The 12,712-nt window shown below is 40.9% G+C and overlaps 1 protein-coding gene across 3 annotated transcripts in view; it reads right to left on the bottom strand.

The window, feature by feature from the left end:
- Positions 1-2,922: 2,922 nt before the first annotated feature.
- Positions 2,923-12,712, bottom strand: part of Smim3 (small integral membrane protein 3) — an 18,150-nt gene continuing 8,360 nt past the window's right edge. For all 3 annotated transcript variants that reach the window (XM_010627193.3, XM_033766561.1, XM_010627195.2), the window contains exon 2: positions 2,923-4,240. In XM_010627193.3, coding sequence (XP_010625495.1) covers positions 4,048-4,230 — 183 coding nt within the window. In that variant the 5' untranslated portion in view covers positions 4,231-4,240 and the 3' untranslated portion in view covers positions 2,923-4,047. The remainder of the gene's footprint in view (positions 4,241-12,712) is intronic.

Consider the following 12,712-nt stretch of genomic DNA (forward strand, 5'->3'; position numbering starts at 1 on the left):
ATGCATTCCTTTGGGTTGGTAATAAATACAAGAGAAACAAACACATCATTGGAACGTTCATTTTCAAAGACACGTTTGGTTGAAGAAAGAAATCTGATGAACCCAGTTATATTTGAAGTACAAAAGCAAAAATTACCCCCATAACAAGAGATGGAACCGAAATAATTTTAGTTGTGGCAAACTGACAATACAGGCACTCATGATTTTATTATAGACAATTACAACCAATGAATAATCAAACAAAAAGAAATGGTCACCATAACCTCCCCTATGCTCCTTCCTGTCCTTGCTTGCATGTACAGCATATGTATCTAAATATCATCTCTATCTATAGCTCCAAGTTTTTCTATAAGAATAGTTGACCTTCTTCTAGGCTAATATAAAGGGCTATGAAAAACTGTGGTGGTTCATATTGTATTCTCCAAGCAGATCACCATGCTGTGGCCTAATATGTAAAAATTCTGAGGGTGTTATTGTTTACCATTCTCACAGAAAATGTTCTGTCTCCATGTTTTATTCCATTGTTTATATCATATGTACAAACCACTCCTCTATGACTGTAAATATTTCAATTGTTTAAGTTTTTTTTTTCTTCTAGTAACGTTTTTAAAGTTTAGGTTTTTTTCTTCAATTTATTTGGTTGTTTTGGGAATTGAGGTTGAAGGTGGGGAGATAGAAAAAAGATTATTATAGCTCTTTAGTTATAACAAGAAACAATGTTCTATCTGATTTACCAAACAGCCTTATCTACAAAAATGTTATTCTGCTAACCCCAACAAGTGTTAAGTGTGGAAACACAGAATGACATGTATTGGGAATATAATGGAAAATATGCTTATGTATTATTCTCATTTATAGTCATACATATACTGTATTATTTTTACTTTTGTTAAAATAAATCATTATATACAACTAAATAACATAATGTAAACACTAACTTAAATAGACACAATTTTGAATTGTTACTTATTACCAGACCCTTTATTTTTTTAAAGTGGCCAATAAATATAGATTTGGAATTTGTATTTTAATTCTTTTCAAAAGCCTCTATACATGGTCTCACACCCTTGGGTAATGTTCATATAACTAACTATCTCACTACTCTTATAGGGATTGTTTGGAAACTACCCAGGAAGTTCTAATTTCATAATCACCAATGGATCTCTCTCAAGACCAACAGCTCCTTGGCATCTCTATTTCTCCAAGACCGTCTGCCTCTCACTAAAAGAGCTCTTTCCTTCCTGTTGCCAGATCACATGTAGACTCAGAAGTGGCACTGCTAGATCAATAAAAAATAGCAATATTGCAATTCCACCTGGATCAAAGTGCCCTCTCAGCAAACCCAAGCAGAAAAAAAAAAAAAAAAAAACAGGCTTCACTAGAGAGAAATATATACTTAAAATTGTTCATAGGATTGGAGGACAATAGAGGTCAGGAGTTACCAGAATTCCTCCCAGATCAATACTACAAATCTGGTCATCTTAGGGACTTGCTCTTCCTGTGATAATTGGGAACCTAGGGAGTAAGAAAGCCATAGTCTGCACTGTGGGCTGCAGGACTATCCCACTTGAGCTGCAATCCAGGTGTCAAAAAGCTGCCTGGGCCCAAAGTCATGCTGACACAGCTAGATTCACACCAGTGCCGTGAACGCCTCACATCTGGTCATCTCTCCCAACTCCGCCAGGTCCCAAACTGAAACCCAACACACATGCATCTGAACTGAAAACCTAACACAAGTCTGAATCTCTAGTAACAGTGTTTTAAGGGAAAAGCAGGCATTCATTTTCACTGTCGCTTTTCAGACTCTGACATCAACGAAGGCACACCAGAAAAGACTGGTTTCTGACTAGTCAGAATCTTAGCAGGTATAAAAGCCTGAGTACCCCCAAAATTCATGTGTAGAAAATTAACCTCCACAGTGATGGTATTAAGAGGTAATTAAATTATGAAGACTTTACTCTTATGAATGGGAATAGTGCCCTTGGGATTTTTGTTGTTTCTTCCTGTCTTGTTTTCTGCACTCTACCAGTTCATTTTGAGTCAGGGTCTAAGTTTCCCAGACTGGCATCAAATTTACAATCCTCCTGCCTCAGCTTCGCAGGTAACTGGTACTACAGGCCTGCATCAGGCAAAATGTTCTTATAAAACATGCTTGAAAGAGCTTGTTTGCCCCTACCACCATAAGAAAACACATGAAAGGCATCATCTATGAGGAAAGGTTTCTTAGAGAACAACGATTTTGTAAGTGTCTTGCAAGTATCTTTTGCAATCTTGCAAGTATCTCGATCTTAGACTTCCTAGCCTGGAGAACTGTGAGCAATAAGTACCTATTGTTTATAAATCATCCAGTCTGGTGTATTTTATTATACATATATATACATATACGCCGTCTTTTACTATAGTGCTATTCTTGGGAAGGCTGATTTATGTTTTTTTTCTGTGTCCTAACTCCCCCATTCCTTAACCCACAAAATATGAGTTATCTTTCTTTTTCAGTCTCTTTGCTTTGATTGTTTTCTTCTATTCTTCTTCTGTTCCCATTTAGTTTTCTCTGCATTCTGACTTCAGCACCTCACTTCTCTCAGCCTGCATGCTCTGCCCACCACTCATGTAGCTTAACCCACCAAACCATAACTTCGACCATAAACTCCTCCCAAGGAACAGAACCAGTTTCTTACAACACCCTAAAAATGCCCACCTGCGTATCACAAGCACCTCGAGCTTCATTTGTCCAATCCTGGGATGCGCTGTTTGTGTACACTGTACGGTTCACCCACTCCATAGAGCTAGACCCCGAAAGTCAGTGGAATTTCTTTCTGTTCCTACACTTGGTCTCCTAAAACCCATAAGTTCAGTGGAATATTTTATCTGTGTTCCTAGTGCAGTATGTGTTCTTCAAAGAAAGACCTCAGACATGCTCATTCTAACATTTTATTGGAAATGGGTTGTGTACATCAATGAAATAAAATCAAGGAAAGGCATCATTTGTACATAGTAATACTCTACTATCTGTGCTATCCTCTAACATAATTTAACAAATTTTAGGATGCCTCTGATTTGGGTAACCAAGAACTTCAGTGGTCTGGAAATATCTCTATATAAACATAAATCATAGCATCTAAAATAACCATCATTACTTTAATTTGATCCCAAATGCCTTGGAATATCCTGAAATATAAGTACCTTGGATTGGCTGCAGTGCCAGTGGGGTAGAGGGAAGCGAGTACATTTGAAGCCACTATACCAGGAGCTGGGAAACAGTGACACAGCATCTCTAGTGTAGGACACGCAAGGGATGGGTCTGGAGGTCCTGAAAGCTGGGCACCATATCTGGCTACCCTGCATTTTCCAACATTGCTTTAATGTCAACGTTAACAGAGACCTGAGACTCCAATGCGGAAAGAAGCCCATTACCCCAACTTCCTTATCACTGCCAGATAATGGTGGGATCCTCCTCTGGATTACACAGGGGCAGAAACTCTGGCACAGAGAAGGTTCTGGAAAGTTCTACCCACCTCTCTTCCTCTGTCAAACTCAGCCCTCACTCCCCCAACTGACAAAATTTGAGGGAGTAGCAATCTATAAAGAAAATAATCGAGCTACTGTGCTGCTGGTCCCTTTGAGCGAGGACAGAATGGCTTTACTTGGTTTCCCTTGAGGAGCACGGGCAAAGGCTGTTCTGTTCCCAGCATTCCCCTTACCACCTTTAAGGCCATCACCAGCTTTTAGGTTCTTTGGTTCTTCAAAGCATTTCAGCACACTGTGTCAACACCTGGAGGCCTGTGGTGGCCTTGCAGCTCACAAACAGCTTTCATCTTCCTTGAGTCATTTGGTTCTCACAGGCCTATGAGGTAGGAAGGTTGAGGATCATGATCCCCAGCTGAAAGATAAGGAACCTGGAACTCAGAGTTAGGTCGCTTAACCAAATTCACACGGTTGGCCGGCTGCAGAATCAAAATCAGAATGCAAGTGTAACTCCAAAGTTCATCCTACTTCTCCTGAGAACAGGCGTGTCCGCATCCCCAAGCTGACCCTCTTGGATGGTTCTCAGACGGCCCCGCTGAGGACGGGATGAGTCCTCATGCGGTAGATGATGACTGCAGTGGCTGGGCACAGCAACAAGGAGGTCATGATGACAATGGTGGCCAGGATGATGAGGACAATGACCCAGATATCCAAGATGTGCTTGGGAAGCACAGCTTCTGCAGGGGATTGGCTGAGAGCATCCATGCTCCCCACTCTGCAACAGACAGAAAAGAAAATCAGCCTCATGCACCATCTTCTGCCTTCTTGGTTGGACGGACACCTCCAGAGGTCAGAAGCCTGGGGCACTGACCAGCATGTGATCTTTTAGGTTCCTCCATCAGTAATCATAATGGCTTCACTTGCTGGAGGCCTATTAACAAGTCTGTGAAAGGCACCTTATATCTGTTAATCCATTCATTACTCACCTCAACCACCAATCCCATGAAGAAGGGACCATAATAACTGTCCATTCTTCTGTTTCTTGACTTTCATCCTCCGTTACGCCCATTTCATGGATGAGAAGTCAAAGCCATAAAAGATGCAGATGCCACTAATTTGATCATGGAAGTAAGAGCAGATGGATGGAACTCCAGAGCTTCCATGCTTATTTATTAAACTACCATGCTACCAGTCTGTTTTCCTCAATAATGAAATGAGAAATTCACTGTTTTTAGTCCTGGGTCCCTTTTCTCACTCTCCTGGTCACATAACTCCTTTTCTGAGGAGACCCCACCTCATGGGTTCCACGTGGTTCAGCTGGGGCACTGATTTGAGCACAGCAATGGAGCTATGATCTGGGCTTACCCACTACAAATCTCCATAGCCACGTTCGGAACAGGCAAGTGGCCCAGGCTGGTAAACCTAAGTCGCCCAGTACCTTCATGCACAGCTCTTGGGAAAGAAGATTCTTTCTGCTGGAATGGCTAAAGTGAAAGGGTCTGGAAAGAACGGACTCGGGGCCGTCTTGCTTACATGTGAAGAGCTGTCCAAGAGAGGAAAAGACATACAGAGCCTGGAGGCTCACGTGAGCCTGTTTGAGGCCATCTGCAATCCTAGACATCCCAAATATGTCAGCCAATAACTCCCTGCTTCTGCTTAAGCTAGCGTCCATTTGACATCTCCCACTTGCAGATAAGACTTCGGATGCATAAAGATGTAAATCAGTTATGCCCAATCATTTCTTACTCACAGTGACCTTACTGTCTTTGTAATTTTTTCACAGCACCCCAGGCCAAAAGAAATATCTAGCAGTTCTACATACTAACTAGTTGAGTAAACAACTTAATAAGTATCTATATCCTAATGACTTAATAACTTGTAAAAGTACAAGTTAAAAGAAAAATATTATTTCGTTCTTGTTTACTAATGGAGTGTATGTACCTTTGGGGCCTTGAGCGACTTTTCAAACTTTGAAACAAGGTTGAATGGTTCTATCCTCTTCTGATTCCATCTTAAAATTTTTTTTTTCTTGGCCAGAATTTGACATATCACAGCTACTGTTAAAAACTTAATTCCATAAAATATAACATCACTAAATGGAATGTAGTATATTTCATGTTTAGCACTTTGCACAGTGTCTGAAAGATACCCTGTATCATTATCTCTGCTAAAAATTTTAAAGATCCTACAGCAACCCCATTCATTACTCTTTCCAGCAAGTTCACTGTGGCTCCCCAGGGCACCTCAGTGAGTGTACAGGTTAAGAACGTATAGTTCACTCCCCATTCAGAGAGCAGGAGGCTGGAACAATCACCAATAGCTCCATCTAAATCTAAGATCCACAATTCCGTGACTCTAGGTTCAGACAAAATTCCTGAATTTGGCCCTATTTCCTTTTCTTACATCATTACTAGCTTTTCTTTTCTAATGCCTTTGGTTTGATGCCCTCTGTTGCAACCCAAGTAAGCCATCAATCACTGCATCCAAAATAAAAGTACCCAGGATATGCACAGAAGCACATTTCTGCATTTTATGTTACAGCAGCCAACACGACGAAGGTATCCACAAGTGTAGGATAAACTGGAGTACAGCCATATGCGATGGTTCCAATACTAGCTCATGTGTTGATTTAATCCCATAGTGAGGTATTAACAAGGTGAAAAGATAATATGACTACAGTGTGTAAAGGTGGGGACTTGAGGTGACTAGGATGACATTAGTCATCACGGCGGAAACCCCCATGCCTGAATCCCACCGACTTTCTAAGGGGTAGCAATGATAAAAGAGATCCACACAGCGGCTCCCTGTCTCTCGCCACATGATGTTCTGTGCCACCCTGTGCCAGCAACAAAGCTGTCACCAGATGTGCCCCACCTTTCTACCAGAACTGTGAGCTAAATAAACTTCTTTACAAAGTTTGCCTGTCTCGGGTACTTTATCATAAAGATGAAAAACAGACTTAATATATCATGGAATAACAGCAATTTTTATGCATGCATTCATTAGTTCATTTAACAAACAGGTAGTACTGACTATACATCAAGCATGTTCCAAGTACAATAAAAATATTAATTTATTTAACACAACCATTATGAAAAACCAGTATGGAAGGTCCTCAAAAAACTAAAAGCAGAATTACCATATAAGCCAACAATTCTACTCCTGGGTATATAATAAAATGATTCAGTATCTAACCAAATGAAGTCAGTGAGTCTGTATACCCATGTTTATTACAGCAGTGATTACAGCTGTTAAGTTATGGAATCAACCAAAATGTCCCTTAATCATGAATGGATAAAGAAAAGGTAGTATGTATACACCATAATATACAATTCAGCTTTCAAAAAAGAAACGATGTCATTTGTGATAACACAGGTGACCCTGGAAGACATCATGCTACATGAAATAAACCCGGCAGAGAAAGACAAATACTACATGTTCTCATTTATATTTAAACTCTAAAAAATATTAAAATATAAGAGCAGAACAAGATGGTGACTGCTGTACACTGAAGAATGCAGAGATGTAGTCAAAGCATACAGTATCGCTAGGCTTCTGGGGAGAAGGAAGGTTACAAGTTTCAGACCACCCTAGGCAATTCACCGCAAAATAAAATGTATTAGAGGGATGGAGTGTAGCTCAATGGTAAAGTGTTTAGGACAAGGCCCTATGTTCAATCCCCAGCGCCACAAACACAGACACACAAAGTACAATGTTGCCATTAAACAAGAATAAGAAGTGGTAATAATAATTATAACTTGCTGGGTGTGGTGGCACATAATGAAAACGCCACCACTGGGAGGCAGGAAGATTACAAACTCAAGTCTTGCAACTTAGAAACATCGTGAGACACTGTCGCAAAGTAAAAAATAAAAATGTCTGGGAATGCAGTTGAGAGTAAAGACCCTAGGTTCAATCCCCAGTATGAATGAGAAAAGGAGAAGAGATAGCAGGAGGACGGAGAGGGGAGAAGAGGGACATATTTAATAATTATTAGAAAATAATCTAGACGGCCGGGGATTTAGCTCAGTGGCACCGCGCCTGCCTTACAAGTGCAAAGTCCTGAGTTTGATCCCTGGTACCACAAATAAAAACAGTAACAATGATCTGATATTGGAGAGGTCCAGGATATCTTAAACGGAAAAAAGAACAAACAAGGTGCAGAATAGTGTGCATAGAATGGTTCCTCCGGTTCAGGCTGTGTAGAGTTAAGTATATGGATAGGTAAGGACATATCCATAAAAAGTATGTTCTGAGTGTAACCTCAAGAAAGGGTTAACGGTGGATACCTTTGTAGGGAGTTGGGCCAGAGGTGTGAGAGGTTTTTGCTTTTCACTCTTCATGCTTTTATGCCACTGGAGTCTGCTAAAAACAAGCATATGTTCTGATCTTTTTACCACAATTCAGGAAAAAAATGGAATCTGGGTGTTTTTTTCTTTCTAATTCTCTGGGTTGTTTTTGGTTTTGTTTTGTTTTGTTTTGTTTTGTTGTTTTTGAGACAGGGTCTCACTATGTAGTTGAGACTCACTGTGTAATCTAGGCTGGTCTCGAACTCACAGTGATCCTCCTGCCTCAGTCTCCCGAGTGCTGGGATTACAGGTGTGCACCACCATGCCCGGCCTTCTAATTCTCTGTATTAAAAGTAAATACATATATATTTTTTTAGGGGCCGGAGATTTAGTTCAGTAGTTCCGCTGCCTGCCTCGAAGCACAAGGGCCTGAGTTCAATCCCTGGTACCAAGAAAAAAAAAGTAAAAACATATAATTTTAAAATAAAACTAAAGTATATGACTAGATCAAAGATCACCAAATGCTACCCAGTGGTGTCAAACCTATGGCACAAATGCTGCAGTGGGCTGTCTGTTATCCTTTAAAGCTCTAAAAGGTTCACTGTCACTGCTATACACTGTGATAAGTGAGAATTAGCTTAGGACAGAATAAAGAAAAACCTGATCTCTGGGTCTCATTCGGACTTAGTGAACGGGACTCAAGAGAGGATGGAAGGTGTGTTTCCCCCTTCACCGGCTGACCAGAAAGTGCAGCCAGATTTGGGAGCTCCTGGACTCCACCATCTCTAAAGTCTCTCAGACACATTCCGGCACTGCGCATTGGGAACTGAGTCCTAGGTTCTCTGCAGCCCGGCTGATCCCGCCTGGGCCAGTTCCAAGATGAAGGAAAACTCTGCCAGGATTCCCAGGGCTTCGGGATTATCAGGCTGGCCTACAGAGGAGAGAGGCACAGCCTGGCCCTGACTCAGCTGCAGCGATGGAGTCATTTTCAGCAAGGTCTAAGAAATAGGAGAATGAGTCAGAAGAGAAGAAAACAGCTAAAGAGGAAAGGGGGAGGGAGAAATCATTCTTTGTGGTCTCCTGCTTACATCAACAGCTAGTTTGCCTTCGGCCAGAGGAACTCCACAAAAACCCTTTCCAGTAAATCGCTAACATCAAACAGTCACTGGGACTCCAAATGCCAGGAATACATAATCTCCCTGAGTGGTTTTAGTAAGCAAAACCTGTCATTTACAGGAATGCTGCCTTCAGGAGTCACACACCACAGAATGTTAAAGCAAGAGCCAGTCCTGAAAGGGAGATCGACGAATCTCCTCCACTTCCAATCCTACCCGTTTCCATCATAATTACTCGAATAAGTATCTGATCACATCACTGCCCCTTGCTACAAGGAAGCAAAGCAGAGCAACTTACTGAATGAAACATTTCCTGTAACCTATATCCTAGACTATACCAGTACGACTCGTGTGCAAGTGAAATTGGATTTAAAATCCCAATCACAAAAACAAGTAAAACTGCTCTAGTAGTAAAGCAGAGAGTGCGGAGGGGACTGAATTCCTACTCATTCCTCGACGCTGAACAAATACACTGAGAGAGACTAAGCAGTAGAGATCGGGGGTCCTCACACCCTTTACCTACACAGTTCACCCTAAAAGCAATACTAAACCATAGCACACAGAATTTACAGGGTACGAAATTAAAGTCGTTTCTTATTCTCACAGAGAAAATAATTTTGCCCAGTTTGTGCTGTGGTGTGTGGTGTTTTTCAGTGTCTCTGTTTGGTACAGTCTGCTTACTCGAGGGCCCAGAATGATTGATCAGTTTCCCCTTAATCCTCATGCTACGCAAAACACAGTCTCAGGGCCGGGTATGTATTTGGCTCAGTGGTTCTGCCAACTGCTTCGCAAGTGCAAGGTCCCGAGTTCGATCCCTGGTACCAAAAAAAAAAAAACACACACACATACACACACACACACACACACACACACGCGGACTTTTAAAACCACAGGTCACACTGCTCCCCGGAGGCCTCACAGATCTGCTGCTCTGCGGTTCTGAGGGGCTACACGTATGGCTAGGAGGATGCATGAAACTCTGTTTTACTTTTCTCAGTCCTCAAATATCTGTCCTTCAACAGGCTGCTACTCCCCGTATAAGAAAGTGTTCCAGACACTGAGAAAGAAAAAAAATTTCCCCCGAAGTAGAAACTAAGCAAAGACGTGCAGCATCTTTAATTACATGCTGGAAATTTTTGCTTGAAAAGAAAAGCAGGAATTTAAGCTTCTGCCAGCTGAATTCTGTTTGACCTCATTTGTCATCTGGGTACACTGACTCTTATCAGTGCTTCAAAACTTGTTCTTGTACATCTAATTAGTAATCGTGGGTTGATTTGCTTGTAATTTGCTTCACAGATATACTGCTTGTTATTTCTGATTAATATCTCACATCAGAATTTAGCCCAAACCAGTGATATTATAAATTTATGTCTGTCACTAATAGAATACAGTATTTTTATAACTATGGGAAGTAAAACAGAAGTCAGACCGAATCTCCTGTCATTCTGAACTGATGTACTTTACCTGAGGTTTACCTCATCAATTAATAATAAACACGGACATGTGTTTAATACGTTTGTCTAGGAAAGTGCCTTAACACCATCCTGAGCTCAGCCACCGGTCCTGAACACACCATCCCAGCAGATCACATGCTCTGCCCCACCAGCCCTGTGAGCTGCTGCTCCTCAGTCCACAGAGCTTAGATCCAGAAGAGAGAAATCCTGGAAAGTGAGGCTCGCATTTAGGGCAGCATTTCCACTAGTGGAAAACAGAGACTGGACAGGGTGCTTCTGCCAGAGGGTAATGGAATAAAAGTCAGCGTCCAAGACCTCCAAGACAGGGACAGGAAAACCACCGCACTTTGTCCTGGGACTTCAAGAGCACCTTTTTTTTCTTCCATTAAGTTTATCGGTACATTTTAGGTATACAGTACAGTTACATTCATCGTTGGGATCTTGTACCTCTACATGACAGATATTGGTCCTTATTTTTTCCTCTTGTCCCTGCCCTCCCTTCACCCCCTCCACCCTCCTCTATTTTTTGGTTTGTTTGTTTGTTTTTGTCCCTTGGTACAGGGGATCGACCTTGGGCCCCTGCTCCAGGCGGGGAACCACTGAGCTAAATCCCCAGCCCCACCTTCCCCTATTTACAAAGACTTTGTTTTTTCTTTTCTCATATTTTTTGTTTTCCCTTATTTCCTTTCTCCTACCCTTCCCACTTCCCCTATGCCTTCAGCCCGTTTCTTCCTATTTCACATTATCAATTATACAAACAGAACCTTATTTACACTTTCAGTTTTTCACACCAGAGAAACTATTCGGTAAAGAGCTCTTTATTGCTGAGTACACCTGGGAGAATACCAGTCCTCCCAGAGACTGCAGCCAGCTTTGAATTATCACAGTATCCTGCAGATCAAAATGTTAAGTAAAATAAGTCAAACCAAAAGGTTAATTATCACATGGTTTCTCTTATAGGAGAAATCTAAAATATAAATAAAGCACAGAAAAGGAGATTTGGTAGAAATTAAGGAGGCAGGCTTCTTGGAGCTAGGAAAAGGGAGCAGAGAGAGTAAGAGGGAGGGAGGGACAGAGAGGTAGGTATCAAAATGACAGAAGTATGAGTTTATCCACCAATTTCCCCCAAACTGTAATTACTATGCATGTCAAAGATCTACCGGTTAAATAAATGTTAAATAAATAAATAAGTTAACACAGTGCCCAAACGCAATTCAGGTTGTTCCACATTTCTAGAATCTCCAAGCTGCCTGGCAGAAGCAAACATGTATCCTCTCTGGAGGTGATAACATCATGAAAAGCCTATTTTTTTGAACTACGATGTCCACTGCGCAACCAAAAATAGCCAAGAATGCAAAAAGACAACATGGCAAAAATAAAAATTCAGAAACAACAGAAAATAAGACTAAATCTACAGGAGCTACAAAAAAAACATTGGAGTTACAAAAGAAACACATACTTTAATGAACTTTATTATGTTTAAGGAAAAAAAATCAAAGGTTGTGCATTTTGACAGAGAACATAAAACTATAAGAAATATTTCTTTCTTACCCAACCCCCTTTCCACTCCTCTACCATGTGCTGAACCGCCATGAGGTTCACCAGACCCAGCCAAACAGCTGTCAATGACATGTGTTTGAACCTCCAGAGCTATGAGCTAAATACATCTCTTTTCTTACAATTTACCCAGCCTCAGATATTTTGTTAAAGCAATACAAAACAGACTGAGACAGATGACAGCCCCTATTAATGATTCTTACAAATCAGCCAGCACACAAGTTCCTGTGAGGAATGTAACCAACCTGTAACACAGACATGCACTGGTAAAAAACTACTGTTAAAAAAATAAAGTACTACTTTAAAAAAAAATCAACCAGCAGAGTAATTAAACTGACATGTTCATCTAATCCAAGTATGAAACTGGTACACTTAGCAATTCAATCTAATTCAATAAGCATTTATGGCACTGTGATTAATATTAGAGGTCAAGGAGTCAGCACAGCGATAGAGATAAATCAAATACAGTTATTGCCCTTAAAGAATTCACTCTCCCCTGAAAGAAAAAAAAAACACATTGATTATAATCACTGATTGCAGAGAAATACAAAGTACTCAGCTGCCAAGCAAAGAAGAGAGAGCTGCACTGATGATCCAAACATGTGCTAAAGGAAAAGGAAAGTCGACTCTACGTGGCCTCTGGGATCAAGGTCCTTGATGTGAGTCCTGACTTGCACCCTCACTGATTGTGAGACTTCTGCTAAACCTCAATCTGCTCATTTGTGAAAGGAGGGTGCTAAAAACACTGTATCAAAGCATTCTATTGTGAGGACAAAGTAAGACTCTATAAAGACTCCTGGAACATAACAGATGCTCAAAAAAAAAAAAAAAA

The sequence above is a fragment of the Fukomys damarensis genome, unplaced genomic scaffold (genome assembly GCF_012274545.1).
Source record: "Fukomys damarensis isolate Sample0158 unplaced genomic scaffold, DMR_v1.0_HiC HiC_scaffold_3, whole genome shotgun sequence".
Taxonomy (NCBI): Eukaryota; Metazoa; Chordata; class Mammalia; order Rodentia; family Bathyergidae; genus Fukomys; species Fukomys damarensis.